Below are 20,547 nucleotides of genomic sequence, written 5' to 3'. Positions count from 1 at the left end.
CCGGGTGTTAGCTGCCAGTCCTGGGAGGTACCTAGTGGCACGTACGTTTATTAATGGCACGTACATTTATTATTATTATTTAATCAGCATTTAATGGGGTGACCTATCAAAAGCGCGCAGGACATTGGCGCACTGACAATCCTACCCCGACATTTGCGCACAGTTACAAATGCACGCTGCCCTATTTCCTTCCATATTGCCTTCCCGTTTGCGCTCTGAGGGAGGGTTGGGGGGAACCCCCAATACATTCCCACTCTCGTTGAGGGGGGTGTGTGTGAGAACCACGTACAACTCCTGGTTTCCTCGCGCAAACTCCAAACCTTCAATTTTCTGCTCTAAGAGGGGGTGTGGGGGGGAACCCTCCCCCCACTGAAATGAGGGGGATGTCGACGCGCACCATTGCTACAAACGCCCAGCCAATCTACTTACAATTTTGCCCCCAATGGAAGGAAATAGGGCGGAGTGCATTTGTCCTGCGCTCAAATGTCAGCATGGGATTTTCGGTGTGTTGATGTCTGCCGTGCTTTTGACGGTATACCTTGTACCCATACCCAAATACAAATTGTTGTGAGAATCAGACCAGTTATTTTTGAGATACGATGTAATAACTTGTCTCCCAATGCAATTTTTATGGCAGCATACTGAATTAGTCTTCTGCTCGTCTGACTACCTCCCCCCATTCTCATTACATCCAACTTTGGAAACGTAGAAAAATTGAGATGTCTAGCCGGGGTTGATGCAGAATTTTGTTCAACAAAATCAAATTGTTTTGAAAACATGTGGGAGGAAATATCATGTTGCCATGTAAACAGTTGCTAACCGAGGACCGGTCTTGGTTTAATTCCATCCTACTAAAGCTCCATATGCCTTATGTCCAGATTTTGTTCAAATCAGCCCAATGGTTCTCTAGAGATGAGTCGAATTTGATCTCTTCATACATAGTAACATACCGTGTTTCCCTGAAAATAAGAACTACTCCAAAAATAAGCCCTACCATGATTTTTGGACTTTGGAGTAGGTCTTAATATAAGCTCTATCCCCATAATAAGCCCTAGTTAAATCGCCCCCGAAGCCCCTCCCGAATGTCCCTGCGCTCCCCCCATCCCCCTGCGCAGCATCTTTCCATCTCTCCCTCCCATCCGAACTCCACCAATCCTCCCACCGTGAGGCCGACATACCTCCCTCCAAGCAGCAGCGTTGGCAGCCTTTTAAACAGGCTGTTTCGCGGTCTTCTCCCGCCGGGTCCTACCCTCCGCCGCATCACTGATGATCAAGTTTCAAGTTTATTAGGTTTCTTGATTAATCGCTTAATCAGACTTCTAAGCGATGTACATATTAAAATTTACATTTGTTAGGTGACAATACAATACATAAAATACTTAATAAGGACTAAATTGGACTCAATTTAACATATTCTTAACATTAGGTGAGGAGGGATGAAATACAATTCATTAAAGTAAAGAAAAGACATTAAGGGAAAATACAGAAGGTTAACAAAATATAGTAAAATAAAATAAAATGGGGTTGTAGGATAATAAAATTAGTTTGCAAAGGCGTCCTTGAAGAGAAATGTTTTTAAGTTACTTTTAAATTTTCCAAATTCCTTTTCTTCCCTTAAAGATATAGGGAGGGCATTCCAAGTCTGCGGTGCAGTACATGAAAAAATAAATTGTCGTCTAGTGTTTATAATTTTCAACGAGGGAATAGACAATAAGTTTTGTTCATTAGATCTTAAAATTCTCCTTGCAGAATATGGAATTAATAACTTAAATAAAAAAGCGGGGGTCATATTATAGAGGGTTTTGAAAGTAATTATACAAAGTTTATACGTTATTCTGTGAATAACTGGAAGCCAGTGAGCATTTTTAAGAAGTGGTGTTACATGATCAAACTTTCTAGATTTGGTTATTAACTTAATTGATGCATTTTGTATAATTTGAAGACGTTTAATTTCATGTAAAGCAATTCCTTTAAAAAGAGAATTGCAATAGTCGATTTTAGACATCACCAAGGAGTGAATCAGGATGTTAAGTGATTTGGGACATAGAAATTTAGAAATAGATCGAATTTTACGTAACCTATAAAAGGTAGTTTTCATGATGTTACTAATATGGTCGTGAAAATTAAGTTTGTTGTTAAAAATTGCCCCTAAAATTTTAATATTTTTAACTGATTGTAGGGGGACATTTTGAATAGAGATAGGAGTAACAAGAGGGAAACTATCCTTCCACGGAAAAAGCATGACATTAGTTTTTTTGACGTTAAGTGCCAATCTGTTTGTATCCAGCCAATGATAAATTTGGTCAAGTTTTTCATTGATCGCTGAGATTTCAATTGTATTATTATTATTTAAAGGATGCAATAGCTGAATATCGTCAGCATAGGCAAAAACATGAAAGCCTACAGATTGGCATAAGGTCATTAGTGGTGCAAGAAATATATTGAAAAGTAAAGGTGAAAGAATAGATCCTTGGGGGACCCCATGTGCAATCTGTGTAGGTTTGGAGGAAGATTCCTTGAAAAGAACGGTAGATGTGCGATCGATGAAATAAGATGTAAACCAAGCAAGAACTTCATCTGTAACCCGAATAGATTGGAGTCTGCTAAGAAGAAGTTGATGATCAATCGTATCAAATGCTGCTGAAAGATCAATAGAGATTAACAGCACCGATTGATGATGATCTAAGAAATATTGAATAGAAGTGGTCATGCCGATTAGTGAGTGTTCCGTGCTATGGTGCTGTCTGAAACCAGTTTGATTCGGATGTAACACGTTAGTTTTTTCTACAAACTCTGAAATTTGGTTGAAGACAATTTTTTATGTTAATTTTGCTAAGAAGGGAATATTAGATATAGGTCTATAATTGGATAGATCATCGTGACCAATATTTTTATCTTTAATAATGGGACGGATGTATGATTTTTTCCAATCCAAGGGCACAGTATGTTGGCTTAAACTTTCGGTAACTAATCTATGAATCAAAGGTCCAAAGATGTCAAAATATTGTTTAAGAATTAGTGGTGGTATTTGATCAGCTTTAGAACCTTTGATATTCAGAGTTTTTAGAGTAGCTTCAATCTCATTTAAACTAGGTATTTTAAATTTTGAACATTTAGAAGATAGTGAGTCTAGATTAACTTGTTCAAGTTCTTTTGTAAGTTGTAAGTTATTTTTAAATGTTTTCCTAATGTTGTTAATTTTTTCAGTAAAATAGTCAGCGAGTTCTTGAGCAGTGGGAACTGTACTACTTGATTCACATTGTTGATTATTATTCGGTGTTATATTGTTTAGGATGGTATAAAGAAGAGAAGGATTTTTCGCTTTTAGTATTTTATTGGAATAGTATTTCATTTTGGTTTGATTTATTTTTGCTTTATAGAATTTCGAATGTTCGTTGTATGTTAGTAAATTGCTTTGAATTTTGTCTTTCCTCCACATTCGCTCGAGAGATCTTAATTGTTTTTTAAGAAGTAAGAGTTCTGCAGTAAACCAAGGATTATGGATTTTACGAACAGAAATGGTTTTATTTTGTACTGGAGCAAGTTTATTTATGGTAGATTGTATGGCTATATTCCAAAGATTGGTTAAGTCATCAATTGAATTAGTGACTGATTCAGAAAAATCTAATTTAAGTGTTGCTTGTATTGACTCTGATGAAAGTTCTTTAAAGTTCCTAAAAGTGATTGTTTGTTGTTTAGTATTGGATTTGATGTATGGACTAGTATAGGCTAATGAAATTAGGTGATGATCTGACCATGGGACTGGGAGGCAACAATTTAAGGAAAAGTTGTTTCTTGCAGATGCTGTTATTAAAGCTGTGTCAATAGTATGACCAGCTTGATGTGTTGGATGTGCTATTAATGAATATAATTGTTTTATATGAGAAAGAATTGTTTTAGTATAGCTGTTATTGTGATCATCAAAATGGATATTGAAATCTCCCAAGATTAATGGATGTCAACAGCGATGTGGCATTCCAAGCATTCACCACCCTTTACATTACATTTCTAGACCGCAAAACCTCTCGGATTGATGTGGTTCACAAAAGATAGAAACTGACCATTCCCAGCGATCTACAGATTAGGCTTCTCTAAAAATCTTGTAAATAGTATCGATTTTAATAATTTTCTGAAATGTATATAAGAGCAAGACCTTGTGAATAAAGAACATAACTCCTTATCCCAGCTCGCTGCCTGATAAGCAAGTAAGCACTATTGGAACTTCTTGTGACTACAACCTCGAACAGGAGGGAAAACAAATAAAGATGTGGGTGCATAATGGATGATTTGCTTTGAGCAATGTAGATTGTTCTAATAGATATTCAAGTGCCTGACTATATAAGGTTTTATAACAAAATATCCCCAATTTGAACAGCACATAGGCTTCAAATGGGAGCCAATGAGCTCCCTATAAAAACTTTCAAGTTTCAAGTTTATTTAAAAATTTGATTAATCACCTAATCGTATATTCTAGGCGATGTACAATATTAAAATTTGATTAAACATCAAGTAAGGGTATAATGCAAAAGCTACACACATGACTTACATGACTCGCAGAACCATTGGGACAGCAGGGCTAGAAATATAATTCTTAATAGCAAGTGAGACAATTAAGGAAAACAATACAAGGAAGGGATTTAAAAGAAGTCAGGGAACTGAAGTTGGGTAATTGAATATCAAACTGCTACATTCTGTATTGTTTGTAATCTCCATAAAAAAGTATTTCCCAACTTTCCTCCTGAATCTACCCCTCCCTGGCTCCCCCTCTCCCCCCCAGCAATCTCATCTTAAGTCTTCTAGTGTTACCATTTCTCCATCTCTGGAAGCGATTTGTTTGTAGATTAATACAGGCTACTGGGCTTGATGGACCATTGGTCTGACCCAGTAAGACTATTCTTATGTTCTTATCTCCTCTATAAAGATAAACACAGGAGAACCAAATCCACAAACTCAAAGTCGCAAAGCAAAGAGTGGATATAACATAAGAACATAAGCAATGCCTCTGCTGGGTCAGACCGGAGGTCCATCATGCCCAGCAGTCCACTCACGCGGCTGTCCATCAGGTCCAGGACCTGTATAGTAATCCTCTATCTATACCTTTCTATCCCCTTTTCCTTCAGGAAATTATCTAATCCCTTCTTGAACCCCAATACCGTACTGTGTCCTATCACACCCTCCGGAAGCGCATTCCAGGTGTCCACCACACTTTGGGTGAAGAAGAATTTCCTAGCATTGGTTCTGAATCCGTCCCCTCTTAATTTTTACGAATGCCCTCCCGTTCTTGTAGTTTTTGAAAGTTTGAAGAATCTGTCCCTCTCCACTTTCTCTATGCCCTTCATGATCTTGTAAGCCTCTATCATGTCCCCTCTAAGGATATGTCCTAATAAGATTGGTGAACACTATTTATTACACAAAAGTCCTTTATTCATCAAATAATTGAACAATTTCAAACTCAATGACTCGACATATACATGTTTTGGCCTCAACCAGCCTGCCTCAGGAGTCTTAAGAGTCTTGTGGGTTAGGTTTCATAGAACCAATAGATTTATCATACCAGAAGTTTGTGCGTTTGTGGGTTTGTTTCACCCACAAGACTCTTAAGACTCCTGCGGCAGGCCAGTTGAGGCCGAAACATGTACATGTCGAGTCATTGAGTTTGAATTGTTCAATTGCAACTTATCTCCTCTATCCCTTCTTTCCTCTACGTCAGTGGTTCCCAAACCTGTCCTGGGGAACCCCCAGCCAGTCAGGTTTTCAAGATATCCCTAATGAATATGCATGAGAGAGATTTGCATACCTGTCACTTCCATTATATGCAAATCTCTCTCATGCATATTCATTAGGGATATCTTGAAAACCTGACTGGCTGGGGGTCCCCCAGGACAGGTTTGGGAGCCACTGCTCTACGTATACATATTCAGGTATTCAAGCCTCTTCTCATACTTTTTTTCGGCTCAATCCCAATATTATTTTGATCACCTTCCTCTGGACCGCTTCTCACATCCTTAGCAAGATAACGACCTCCAGAACTGAACACAGAATTCCAGGTGGGGCCTCACCGATGATTTGTACAGGGGCATCTGCACCTCCCTTTACCTGCTGGCGATTCCGCTCTCTTGACAGGCCAGTATCCTTCTGGCTACAGCCGCTGCTTTGTCACATTGTTTTATAGCCTTGAGATCCTCAGACATTATCACACCAAGGTCCTTCTCCTGGTCTGTGCTTATCAGCTTCTCACCCCAACCCACCACCCTAGCATATACAACTCCTTTGGATTTTTACTCCCTAAATGCATCACTCTTCACTTCTTCATATTAAATTTTAAATGCAATTCTTATGGACAAAATGATCAACTTTGCTCCTCCTGCATCCTACAAAATCTCTCTTGAAAACTGAAAAGTACCAAAGTGGATGTCCTGCAGTTGAAGGGTAGGGGTGGTGACGGAGACACAGCCACAGTGGCATAGTCAGGGTGAGAGGTGCCTGGGGTGGTGGCACCCCTCCCCCACCCCACCCCCCTTTCTGCTCCTTTTCCACCCTCTCCTGCCGGGTGCGCGCGCCCCTTCCCTTTTGTCGCACATCTTTAACATTCGCGGCGCAAGCAACGACCCCCAAACTGCTGCTGGCGCCAGCGTCGGCTCTTCCTCTGACATCGCTTCCTAGGTGCGGGTCCAGGAAGTAACGTCAGAAGAAGAGCCAACACTGGCGTGAGCAGCTGGTTGGGGTTGCCGCTCATGCCGCGAATGTTAAAAAGTGGGGGGGAGGGCGGAGAGGAGGATGGGTGCAGGTGTCCCCCATCAAGAGGGCATCTGGGGTAGACTGCGCCACTGTACAGACACACACATGCACAGTCTGATAAGATCTTGTTCTGTATGGGACTACGTTTAATCAGAACTAATAACTGTTTGGATAGACAAGCCCAGCTGTGACATCCCCATCACCGGATATTTTTAATTGCAGGGTAGACAATCACATCGGTCTGGGATGATTTAGATCTTTCGGGCTCTGCATTCAGTCAGGTTTTCAGGATATCCACAATGAATATGCATGGGCAAACCAATAGACCACTTGCATGCATTCAGAGAGGTTTCACCAGGGATGTCCTTCAGAGGGGATATGTAAAACAGGTGACTGCACTTTTGGGGGAGGAGGGGCCAGGATGATATAGTAGCCAGTTCCTTAGCACAGTAATGTCCTGTTTGTCTATGTTGGCCGATAGCAGCAGTTGGGGCATAAGAACGCTGATGGACGGGAGCTACCGTGTGCGGCACAGTGACAGCAGGACAGTCAATGGACAACCTTGTTCTCCACCCTCCATACAGTCATTCATTCTCAAGGGAGCTCTCCTTTCCCCTGCCCCTCTCCCCTCCAGGCTAGTCAGTCTCAGCAGGGGGATTCATTCCTTTTGAGTTGCCCCTGGACTTACACTCACCTGGGGGTCAGCTCTGGTCATCACTAGAAGATGGAAAGAACTACATTACATTCATTAGTGACTTCTATTCCGACTATACCTCGCAGTTCAAGGCGGATTACAAAAGAGTTAACTGGACATTTCCAGTGACGTTACAATTGTTATTTTGGTTATAAAAGGGGTAAGATAGTTGGATAATTTCCAGGAGAACTTGCAAATTGGATAGAAAAAATGACTGGACATATCTAGGTAATATTACAAATTGGTTACAAATAAGATTACATTACATTTTAGGGGCCTGCATTCTTGGTTGGTATTTTTTGAGGAGGAAGAGATTACCAAAGTGGAGGCTTTGAGAGAGGAATTTACCTGGGAGGAGAAGGAAGAGGGGGGGGGGGGTTATGGTATCTGGATAAATGTTTTGAGATCTCCCGTTGCCCTCAGCAGATTGGAGATGGAGTGGTCAAGTTTCGCTGCTTGCGTCGCAAGAAGGTTGTCAAACATCTTCTTGCACTGAGTGCCTTTGAGCGGAGGGTAGGCAAATGGGATCAGGGTTCTTCTTTGTCTTGTGGTGAGGATCTGATTTAGGCGGTTGTTTAGGTAGGAGGGGGCAGAGCCGTTTAATGCTTTGAATAATAGACAGTAGAATTTGAATAGAATTTGTGCTTGTATTGGTAGCCAATGAGAGTCTAGGAAGGCAGTGGTGATGTGATCATATTTTCTCAGAGAGTAGATCAGTCTGAGAGCGGTGTTTTGTGTTGACTGAAGTTGTTTTAGCATGTTGGCAGGGCAAGGTAGATAGAGGGAATTGCAATAGTCCAGTAACCTAGGACTAGGGATTGGACAATTAGCCTGAATTGCTTTGGGTCGAAGAATTTTCTTATTTTACGTAGATTTCTCATAGTTAAAAAAGCTTTCTGGGTTGTCTTATTGATTTGGGCCTGCATTGTGCAGCATCTGTCTGTCGTTACTCCTAGGAGTTTAAGTTTGGGCTGTATTGAGTATTTGGTGTTCTTAATTTCCAGTTCTATGATGGTGGGGGTTTTGGCCTTTTCGAGCAGAAGGATTTTTGTTTTATCTGAGTTTAGTTTCTTCACACTTCTACCTCTAACCCTCTGTTGTAGTTCCTTCCTATTTCTCCTACTGTAAACCGCGTCGAGCTCTACGAACGTGGAGATGATGCGGTATACAAACCTAAGGATTAGATTAGATTAGATTAGATTAGATTTAGTTTCAATTTGTGGTGTACCATCCATTTTTCCACTGTGTCTAGTGTTTTTTCCAGTTTTACTGTTGAGGTGCGCTCTGGTGGGTCAAAGGGGAGGAGTATGGTGATGTCATCTGCGTAGCTGAAGGATGTAACATTTAAGTTGTCTAAAGTGGCTCCAAGGAAGGAGATAAAGAGGTTGAAGAGCGTAGGTGATAGTGGTGATCCTTATGGAACTCCGCAGGGGTTGGACCATGGTTCTGATTTGGTATCGTTGGACTTTACTCTGTAGGTTCTTGATTTGAGGAATCCTTGGAACCAATTGTAAACCTTGCCTGAGATCCCAATGGTGTCAAGTATTTGTAGCAGTATGGAGTGGTTGACCAGGTCAAATGCTGCAGAGAGATCAAGTTGGATTATCAGCATCTTTTTGCCTTTGCTAATATGCTGTCGAGCTGTGTCTAGTAGGGTTACTAGTAGTGTCTCTGTGCTGTGGTTGGTTCGAAATCCTGATTGTGAAGGGTGAAGTATGTTATGGTCTTCCAGGTAGTTGGTGAGGAATTGTGCAACTAGACCTTCTATTAGTGTAACGTATATTGATATTGAAGCGATGGGTCTTTAGTTGGAGGGGTTGTCTATTGGGCCTTTATGATCTTTCACAATTGGGGTGATTATGATCTCTTCTAGGTCCTGTGGGAATTGTCCTTCCGTTACCTTTATACAGTTTTCTGATAAGACAGCATCTTGAGAGCTGGGTAGACCATATCTACTAAAGGATATTGAATAGGAAGAAGTCAAGGAAGGACTATTGAAAAGATATGTGGCCTACACTGTAAACCATAGAGAGATTAAGGGAGATGTATGCTCCAGAAGGAAAAAAAAGGAAAGGGAAAATATAGTACAAATATTTATGGTCCAATGTTTAATCTTAATGTTGGCCGTGGCATTTAACAGCTGTCTCGAGTATAGAGAATGACACGGGGACAAAATATTCCCCGTCCCTGCGGGAAACTCATTTTCCTGTCCCATCCCCATGAGTTCATTTCCTGTCCCTGCCCCATTCCTGCAAATTCCATCCTCATCTGCACAAGCCTCAAACACTTTAAAATAATAAGTAGCAACATTCTAGAGCTCAGATTGTGATGTCATAATGCCTCATTCCACCAATGCCTAAGCTCTGTTCTCATCTGCAAAAGCCTCAAACACTTTAAAATCATAAGTGCTCAAGGCTTGTGCGGTTAAGGCCGAGCTGACAGAAATGGGGCAGGGACAGTGACAAAACTCGCGGGGACGGGACGGGGAAATTGAGTTCCTGCGGGGATGCGGACAAATTTGTCCCCATGTCATTCTCTACTCAAATTTGCAGATAGTTATCCAGATCCTGGAGCTAAGTACTGCCAGTATCTAGATTATTTTCCAACTCTGTTCTTAGGCCACTCTAGCACTATCCAGATCATGCTGGAGTGGTTTAGAATGAAAATCAGCAACTGGCCCCAGTCTGAGTAGCAGGTGCTGCGTCCCGGATAAGACTTTAAATAACGCGCCCTAAATTGTCTGGCAGACTTTAGTTACAATGACAGAAGGAAGCATTTTCCACAGAGTGACAAAATTATGGACAAGTGGGATGAAGTTGGAGAGGAGTACAGCAGGGGGGGGGGGAATGGCCAAGATGGTTGCAGGAGGTGAGCGTTAGTCAGGAGTCTCTCCTCGTTTGCTAGCTTTTGCTAGATTTTCCTGCTGTGATGCCTCATACGAAGCGCAAAGGCGCGGTCTGGAAGGGACCCTCACTGACGGATGCTTCAATGCCGCTGCACCAGTCGACCATTGATTTCGCCACCAGGACTCCTTCAAACACTGGAGAGCGAGCCTTGCTTGCTCTGGCGCCTAGGGAGACGACTCCCGTGCTGGAGTCGGAAGTTTCATTATCACCTCCAGAACCATATGTTCCTCCGTGTCCTGCGGGTGGGACGCCCGAACTGCAGAGCAATCCCGATACCGAGGTGGTTGCGAGAACGCTCTTTGTGGAGGGGAGTTAGGCGGAGAAAGGCCCCGCGGAGAAGGTGAAATTGACTGGAGGTAACTTTACTGGATGTTTGGAAAATGCTCCAAAGAATGGATGAAACAATTCAGAAGTCTGCTCAGGAAACAACAGATTTAGTAAGGAAAGTAGACTCTCTAACTAGGATTGTTGAAGACTCTAAATCTGAGAATGAGGTTAAATTTTCAGCAGTAAGTGAAGATATATCAACTTTAAAATCAGCAGTGGATACTTTGATTAAAGACAAACTTATGATACACAAAAAAATAGAAAATTTCAACAGAATTAGCGTTTGTTAAATTTTTCAAGAACACCAGCAGTGGAATTGTTTAGAAAATATTTAACGCAAAATCTTGGTTACTCTCCCAAGGCCATGCCTCCTTTAAATAAGATTTATTACTTACCTTCGGGCACAAAAAAAAGCCAGGGAGCAATCCAGTAAAAGAGAATGAAATACAACAAATTCAAACCGTAATGGACTTGGGAAATGTTTCAGAAATTTCGGAATCAACAATATCAACAATCGAAAAAAGAGCTACTCTGCTCGTTTCCTTTATTTTTCAGCAAGATTTAAATTCTGTCATGAAGTTTTACTTTCGAAAATTGCAAATTCCCTTTTTTGGGCAATGGCTATGGATATTCCCTGATGTGAATAAAGAAACTCAGAAAAGAAGAAAACTCTTCTTAGTAATGAGGCAAGAAACATCCATGCAAGTGCCTCATTAAGTATGCAAAGACAAAATATACCTTTTTTGTTCTTGACCATCTGCGGACTTTTCTAGACTTAAAGAAGATCTCCAGAGGTTAAAAGGAGGTAATACAGATACCAGGAGTCACCGTTTAAGTCTTTTAGTTCTTTCTTTTTTCTTCAAAATTTTAGTCCCATGTATTAAAGTCTTCTCCTGCAGAGGTTTTTGAGGTCAAAGAAGATAAAATAATAATTTGTTTCCTATATAACACTTAGTTAATTCTGAGATTGTCAATTGTTTTCCTACTCAAGTTGTAATGCTTGTATGATTTTTTCAAATTATAATAAATAAAGAATTAAAAAAAAAAAAAAAAAGATGAAGTTGGAGTGAGGGAAGCTCAAAAAACCTGTAAGAAAATGCTTCTGTGCTGAGAGGGTGGTGGACATCTGGAACAGGCTTCCAGCAGAGGTGGTAGAAGCTGAAACAGTGGCAGAGTTCATGCGTGCATGGGACAGACACGAAGAAAGGGAGGGAGAAGAGCAGAGATCAAGTCTTAAGACTGCACAAGAGGCCGGTACAAATGGACAGACAAGGTGGACTAAACGGTCCTTTTTGCTGACATGTTCTATGTTTCTATGCTTGCATACATTAGAAGTCCAACATATCTATATGTATCCTCATGCATATTCATTATGGATATCCTGGAAAGCTGACTGGCTGCAAGGTGCCAAGAATAGGTTTGGGAACCACTAAAACAGGTACGGTGCATCCTAACTACAAGCTGTCAGCTAAGTTTTCAAAGTAAGCTTGGTCAGTTTGGTTTTCAGGACATCCGCATTGAACATGCACGACATATATTAGCATGCACTGTCTACATAATATATCTCACGCATATTCACTATGGATATTTGCAAAGCCAGATGGTCCTTAAAGGCTGGGTCAGGAACGAGTGGCCAGATAACCTTTGCCCTAGGTTGCGATGATCATAGCCTAAGAAAAAGTAGCTCCAATTCCATTATTGTGAGTTAATCAGCAAAGGGAACAAAACCCCAAAGCAGCCATGACGATTTGGAAGACATGATGGTATTCTTGTTGAATACTGTTTTGGGATGTGTCATTGTTCTTTGATTTTTTCATGGTTGCAGTTGCTGAGGCTGCAGAGCATCATAGACCAGCTTCTCACACAGTTTTCAGCAGAAGCAGATCCAAAGCTGGAGGGAGTCTCTCAGATGAGACTGCAGATATCCTCCCTCAGGTAAAGGAACCAGCCAGTATGGGTAGTCCAGACTATGTGTGTCTATGTAGAAGTGTGTGAACATGTGTTAGAATCTGCACTGTGTGGTATCCAAAGACAAAAGTGCACGCCTGCTCATTGCTGTAACTCCCTATGTTGGGGCGGTATGGGATTTCACGTGATCCCCGACGTGATCCATGGTTTCTTTCACGTTAATAATACTAAACATTAAGGGGTTCATAATCAAAACGGAAATACGTCTAAAATCCCACCTAAATCGGCACTTGGATGATCAAAAAGACAAGTCGTCCATGTGCCGATAATCGAAACGGGTTTTAGACGTATCTAAAAACAGCTTAGGTCTTTTCAGTGCTGCTGTATGTCCAGAGCTGAAAGTGGCATTTTAGGAGGAGTGGTGAGGGTGGGATTTGGGCAGGCCGTGGGCTGAGCTAGACTTAGTCGTACTGCAAGTATAACCAAAAGTTTAACGAGACTGCCTAGACAGAACCTGTATGTTGTGACTTAGGCGATGTAAATCAGTTCTAAGTGCCCAGAAGGTATCCAAAGTGACCCAAATAAGCACTGCAGACACAAAGTACAAACCCCCACACACTGCCCCAGTGATCACTGACCCCCCCCCCACCACACAACACCATAAAAATCGGAATAAAAACGTACATGCCTGCCTCGAGAACATCAGCACTTGGCATAGGAAAGCCTAGTAGAGCAGCACAGTAGTCTGGGGCTATTGGGGTTGTAGAAAAGTGGGTCTAGTACAGTGTTCTTCAACCGCTGGTCCATGGACTGGTGCCGGTCCGCAGAAAATTCCTGCCGGTCCACAGAGGGCCGGCGACATTGACGAGCTGCAATTTCCTGCCGGTCTGCGCAGGGCCGGCGAGATTGATGAGCTGCAATTTCCTGCCAGTCCGTGCAGGGCCAGCGAGATCATGGGGAGCCTCCGACAGTGGCTTTCTCCCCTCCCAGTAGCTGTCAGTATTTGCCAGTGCAGCGATTCACTAAGGCAGCCTTTGGGCTTTTGCTGAGTCATGGCTGCCTCTGATGATGCAACTTCCTCTTTCCTCAGAGGCGGCGCAACCCATCAAAGGACCCAAGGCTACCTTAATGAATCGCTACGCTGGCAAATACGGAGAGCTGCTGAGAGGAGAGAAAGTCACTGTTGGAGGCTGGGAAGCTGCTGGGCAAGGGAAAAAAAAGGGACATCTGCTACTGGACCTGGAAGGAAGGAGGAGAGATGCTGCTGGGAGGGGAGTAGTGAAAGGAATCTGGGAAGGTGTTGGACAAGGGAAAATAAAGGGACAGCTGCTACTGGACCTGGAGGGAGGGAGAAGGAGAGATGCTGCTGGGAGGGGAGGAGGGAAAGGAGTCTGTGAAGCTGCTGGACAAGGACAAGGGAAAAAAGGGACAGCTGCTACTATACCTGGAGGGAGGGAGAAGGAGAGATGCTGCTGGGAGGGGAGGAGGGAAAGGGAAGGGAAGAGAGTTATTGCTGGACAGGAGGAGGAGGGAAGAGAGAAGGAAAAAAAGGAAGGAAACAGCTGGCAGGGAGATTAGAGGAGGGGAAGGGGAGAGACAGGAATGAGAAAGTAGAGAGATTGATGATGGGAAGGGGGTCAGCAGAGAAATAAGCAGAGAGGGACAAAGATGCTAGATCTGGTGTAGGAGAGATAAAAATGAAGAGAGCAGTGAAGCTAGAATGAATTATGTAAAAAGGAGAGGGGGCGCAGGCTGGATGGAAAGGGGAGAGGGGCATAGAAAGAAGGCAGATACCATATGGAATGGGAAGAGGGCAGACAGTGGATGGAAGGGGCGATGATGGATTGAAGAGACAGAGAGGGCAGACGCTGGAAGGAAGAGAGTGAAAAGAAGATGAAAGCAGAAACCAGAGACAACAAAAGATAGAAAAAATAATTTTACAGTATTTCTATTTTGTGATTAGACTATATCAGATTTGAAATATATATCCTGCTAGAGCTGGTGTTAGACATAACTGGGGACTGCAAAGCCCAGGCAGTGCTTCTTTAGCTTCCAGCTGGCTTAGGGTTTTCTCTGACCAGGGGGCAGTTGCCCTAGATGCACTCCTCTAACACTATTCCTGTCATGTGTGACTGTGGCATTCTATTAGCATGATATTTCTGTGTAGCATTCTATAATAATTTGGCATATTCAGATTTCTTGATAGTAGAGGGAATATATGTGACAGGAAGGGAAGACAGGGGTTTTGTTGATCCTTTCTCTGTATTATTTGTATTTATAAAATGACAATTGTACAGAATATTGTTTCTTTTTTTACTCTAATAAAATATATTCAATAAAAAATCATAACTGAGGCTTGTACGGATGGGATCAGATGGTTTGCGGGGACCGAGCTCACGAAGACGGGGCGGAAATGGGGTTTTTTCATTTCAGTCCTAGTAGTTTGCCGGTTCACAAAATAATTATTTTATTTCTGCCGGTCCATAGGTGTAAAAACGTTAAAGAACACTGGTCTAGTAGATTTTTTTTTTGGGGGGGCTCACCATGACCTATAAGGGAGTTCTGATGAGATGTTTATGTGGCACCCTTTTTGAGAAGTTTGCAGCAGTGCCCTGTAAGGTGCCCCACTACTGTGTTGCCATGTCTGGGAATCCAGTCCATCACTTTTCTTGCCTCTCCCATGTCCAAAAGGTCTTGTTCTAGGTGTTTTTGACGTGGACAAATTTTTGGACGAGAATGGGGTATAAAGACAGATGACTTAGCGGTCTGGACGATCAAACGGCTGGACGTATAATTAGATAATTCTTGAAAAAAAATAATATTTTGGACGTATTTTTCGAGAATGGACTTTAGACACTGCTGACTTTGGGCGACTAGTGACTTAGGCCCAAAACGGACATAGACGTATCTTTTGATTATAATCCTCCACGGCTTTATATTATAATTTTAAATTTCTCATTAGCTTACTTTGCATATATTTGGTACGTGAGATTTAGGACTGAAGGGAGAAGTGTCAACCTTTTTCTTGCCAGGGCTAGATTTTCTTCTATACAGTTTATTTCTGCTCTGGTTTTGTTAGAGTCCCCATCTTACACGTTGCATACTTCATTATAATAACTTCTTTGCAGTGAATCTATTGTCTATTCTTAAGAGAATCTTAGTCTCAGAAATTTCTTGATATCGATTCATTTAGTTCCAATTTATATTCCAATTTATATTCCAAATTATATTCCAATTTTATCCAAAGTAGAGTACAAAATAACATACATATTAAAAACAAGAAGAAATAGGGCCCCTAACAATAATAAAACAGAAAAACAATTAATTTGAAGTCCTCCTACAATCATGGCAGGTATCACATTAGAGTAGAAGGTTAAGCTAATAACCATCATTTTAACTTATCATTAATTGAAACTGAGTGCCGTGTTCTTTGCATATTTTGTAATTTATGTGCAAGAACCTTGATGTAGATGTCATGGGACCAAATTCATAAAACCCATATGATAAGAAATATTCAAAGGAAAATAAGCAGTGGGCTGTCCCTATTGCTCAGTGGTGGTGCTTCGCGCTGGCATGTGGATGGTTCCTACTTTAATCCTCGAGCCGGGGCTTCTGCTTCCCCAATTAGCTGAGGCTGGAGATGCTGCAGAAGTAGCATTCACAGGGGTAGCGTTCACAGGCTTTGTGTTGGGGGAGGAGGGGGAATGGAACCATGATCATTACTCAAAGATGACACCTAGGGGTCAGATTCAGGGCCTGTGATTCCACAGCAATGATGCATGGCTCTTGGATTAGTCTAGAGCAGTGTATCTCAAATTGTGTGCCTCCTAAGATTTCAGGTGTGCCGTGGTACACTGGGGAGGAGAGGCGCCGGCACCAGCTGACTGCCGACAGGATGTGCCTCTCGTGGCGAGAGGCACGTCCTGTAGGCAATCAGTGGGCGCCAGCACCTATCCTTCTCTCTGGCCCTCTTCCCTTCTGGCACCCCCCACGGGCATCTCAGGGCCCGCCTGGAGGGCCTTCACACACACATGGACATCAACATGATGATGTCACACATGCGCTTGATGTCATCACGGCGATATCCGCACACTTCCAGGTGCCTCGAGCCGTAGCCACTACCTTTAGTGTGCCGTGGCTTGAAAAAGTTTGGGGGGCACTGGTCTAGAGAATGACACAGGGACAAAGTTTGTCCCTGTCTTCATCCCCAACCTATCCCCACGGGTTCCGTCTCCATCCCCACCCCTTCCATGTAAGCTCTGTCCCCACCCTGTCCCCGTGGACCTTGTCTTCATTTGCACAAGCCTAATCACTTATGGTTTCATATTTAAATCTTTTTATTAAAGTATAAAAAGGGACAATAGTCTATATTTTGATCTGGTTTTGGTACAACCTTTCCAAAGATTCAGTTGCCTGTGTTTCCAATCATCCAATTATCTAGGAAGAAAATTGGATTGTCTTTCAGACATGGGTGTAGAAGAGAACCTACATTGTATGGTGAATGAACAGGAAAGTCAGTGTCTATTAAATGCAGGAAATGCTTCTTGATGCCAGCAATGATGGATGAATCGGTTGTAGTAACAGTAAGATGCTTGAGCAGTTAGGCACATGATGGAAAGACATTGTAGATGCTATGGAAAATTGCAACCTGAAAACTGTATATTATGTATATTTGTATTAGATCCTTAGAATGTGTCGAGTTATACATAATGTACAGTTAACAGATTACAAGTTGCCATAGTTATAGTACAAATTTTTTTTGTACGTTTTTATCCTAACTCAACACATACTAAGGATCTAATACCAATATACAATATTAACCTGCAACCCATTCTAAGCTCATTGGAGAGGACGGAATAGAAAACAAATTAAATTAATAAATAGGAGTCTGATCAGCAGACAAGACACAAATAATGTCACTTAACACTATTTATTGATTTTAAAAAAAATTATATACCACCTAGAATCTAAGCGGTTTCCAGTAGTTCATTTAAATCCAAAAGCAGCTTCTGCTGGGTTTTTTCAATCATTGAATTCAGTTGCCAGTTGTCTAAGATGTGTTAAGTTTTTACATATTGATACTAGCATTTTACAGATTCTGTTCCATCTCGTTGGAACAGCCTGTTTAACGCTAGTCTCAAGCTTTTAGTGAATGACATGGGGGACAAAGTTTGCCCCCTGTCCCCATCCCCACAAGATCTGTCCCCATCCTCGCCCGTCCCCATAGGTTCCATCTCTGTCTCTGCCCGTCCTCATCCCCACCCTGTGGTACATGTCTCCGTGTCATTCTCTAATTAGTACCATCATTGCAATGGCCCAACTCTGTACACTGGGAGGAATATAAAATACATGGAAAAATTCCCTGGCTAGATGCAGACAAAGGCTTCCGAGTCTGACTGAGCTGAAAGCCCAAAAGAGCAGACAGAAACTGGTGGGTCAAAGAAAACATGGCCATTTTTCTTTCACTGTATTTGGAAATCAAAGGTCTCTCTCCCAGTGTCCTACAGAGACTCATCAGTGCACTTCTCATGACTCAATACAACAGCAACTCATCGGCGACCGCTTATCATTTAATGTTCCTGAAGATCTGGGTCTACTGTTAAAAGCAGAACAACTTTGACCAGATGTTGACCCTGTACATTGCTGTCCACATACATATTTACACACACCTTATTTTCCCAGTTCAACGTGTGACAGTAACAGGAATTCTCACCAGTACGTGCCATTGACCATTCTTGTTGCTTTCGCATGCCAGCCTTACAGTGCAGAAAATAGAGAAAGAGCTGAAGGAGCTGCGAGAGAAACAGGAACAGGGCAAAGTCAAGATCGAGCAATCAGTAAACGAGTCGGCGATGAACCTGCAGGAACAGGTTAGAGTTTGTTAAAATAGAGTGGAAGAAGGACTGTCACATCAAACTCAATAAACTGTCCCCCCAACCGAAACAGAAAAACAATTCCCAAAGTAACGTTGCTTGATGGTTCTATCCCTCCAGCCCCACTCTTTAATCGTAGCCTTTCCTTTGTTAATACCATCATTTTCATCTAGAACAGGAAGTAGTCATGTGTTCACATGTACTAGGCATCCCAGAAGGTATCAAGACGTCATGCTCCATCCCTAGCAGTCTTCAAATCCAAGCTAAAAGCTCACTTTTTTAAAAACTGCTTTCAACTCTTAACTCCCACTCGCTGCTATCAGATACCTAGACCCACTGTATCATTTCCTCTACCATAATCTCCCCAACCCTGAGATGTTCTGTCTGTCAAATTAGATTGTTAGCTCTTCTGAGCAAGGACTGTCTATTGTATGTTAAATGTACAGTGCAGTGTACGCCTTGCAGCGCTATAGAAATGATAACTAGTAGTATGTTCCTATGTAGCTACCTAGAGGCCCCATAGTAAGAGAATGTGTTGTTCATTCTCTCCTACGGTAGTTAACTCAATTGCCAAAGTTAAAGTTTGGATATTTTAACTGCCCTAAAACTTGGGGGAATTGCCTCTAAGCAGATGCCCAAGGACGAAGAGTTGGGTCTAATTATTGTTTCCAGAACAATGAATAATAAAATCTATAAATTGGTTGATGGCAATGTGCTAATACCATGAAACAGAGGAATGCACACTATAAAAACCCACCAGTACATTAAGCTTGATGTTCTGTCCAGCCATAGCTTCATCAGAGACTGGTGTTTTTGAATTAGGAAATAGGGGACCATCTACACCATTGGCCTTCATTAACTTCTAAGCTGAGGCCATTTTGGATTCTAATAATCTGAATATCTTCCCATGCAGGGCCATGACACTGCTGACCAGCGTGTCTCAGTGACTTTCATCCTCACCAGTCTATGTTTGTCTAGTGAGAAATGCCCCCATCCACTTTCCTCTTTCTGTCCAAAGCCAGGGTAGAGAGGCAGAGCAGCAGAAAAAAAATAACCAAAGACAATGGGGGCTGCCACAGAGGCCCTTGGGGGCCATTATATGGTCCCCGGGCCTTGCATTGAAGAACACTCATCTACACCGTTACAAACTTGATAAGAGACCATTCTGTTATTTCTGGGCATCTTCAAATCTCTAAAAACGTGCAATTCCCAAAGGCAGTGCTGCCGCTTATCCTTGACAAATAAAAATAATGCCAATTATTATGTTTTTACTGTTTTCATCTTAGTTAGCTTAGGCATATTTGAGAGGCAGAGAGTCACGCCTAGACTCAGAATGGCAGGAAAGTGCTTTTGTAGTCATGTTGGTCAACCCTTGTAGACTCTGGTCTTTCCATTGAACCAACAAAAAGGCTGATAGAGTAGACATGTTTTTGATGCCACATAGGTCCCTCCTCCAGGCTGGAAGGGGCAGGGACATCAGCTTTAAGAGACACATCTTGTGAAAGTAGAATATGTTTACAGGACAAAATCATTGTTTTCTTTTTTTTCTACATAGTTAGACAAACTCGGGTCGATTCTGCAGAACATGATGTCCTCCTCATCCGCTCTGTTAGCTATGAGCATCCATGATGAGAAACCCATCAAGCCTGATTCTAAGCAAAAGCCCAAACCTCAGCATTCGGAGGCCACCTGCCCAGCCTGTTGCATAGATCTCAGTGAGCAGGTTAGCCGCTTGGTCACCAGGTATGAGCATCTTCAGGAACTAGTCGACAACATCATGGGCAAACAGAAAGATGGAAAAGCGCCAAGGAAGCTGCATCTAAAGGTTAAGGTAACCACCTTCCTCACATATAAAAAGCCAGAATATGTATAGAAGAAGGTGGCACTGGTCAACTTCAGCCTCTTAATAGATCAAAATTTCAGGACAACTAAACTGTAGGTCTGTCTCAGAGCTCACTGCTAGCAAGCCTAATATCTTTCCATCTTCTGAGATTTCCACTTGTTTCTCATCAAGTTGTGTGCGCTCCTTCCAGACTTAACCCAGTCAACTGTCCATAGGGTAAATCAAGGCCACTGGTAAGAACCTTAAGCACAGTGCAGC

The 20,547-nt window shown here is 42.2% G+C and overlaps 1 protein-coding gene across 3 annotated transcripts in view; it reads left to right on the top strand.

Annotated features, from left to right (window-relative positions):
- The window catches only part of QRICH2 (glutamine rich 2), a 128,591-nt gene that overhangs the window by 44,868 nt on the left and 63,176 nt on the right, over positions 1–20,547 (top strand). For 2 of the 3 annotated variants that reach the window (XM_033961362.1, XM_033961363.1), the window contains exons 7-9: positions 12,491–12,600; positions 18,329–18,443; positions 20,002–20,277. The exons of the other annotated variant lie outside the window; for it this stretch is intronic. In XM_033961362.1, the coding sequence (XP_033817253.1) occupies positions 12,491–12,600; positions 18,329–18,443; positions 20,002–20,277 (501 nt within the window). The remainder of the gene's footprint in view (positions 1–12,490; positions 12,601–18,328; positions 18,444–20,001; positions 20,278–20,547) is intronic. 3 annotated transcript variants of the gene reach the window in all.

Source organism: Geotrypetes seraphini, chromosome 10 (assembly GCF_902459505.1).
Source record: "Geotrypetes seraphini chromosome 10, aGeoSer1.1, whole genome shotgun sequence".
Lineage (NCBI taxonomy): Eukaryota > Metazoa > Chordata > Amphibia > Gymnophiona > Dermophiidae > Geotrypetes > Geotrypetes seraphini.
The sequence above is the reverse complement of the archived record's forward strand: the minus strand, read 5'-3'. Positions and strand labels throughout refer to the sequence as shown.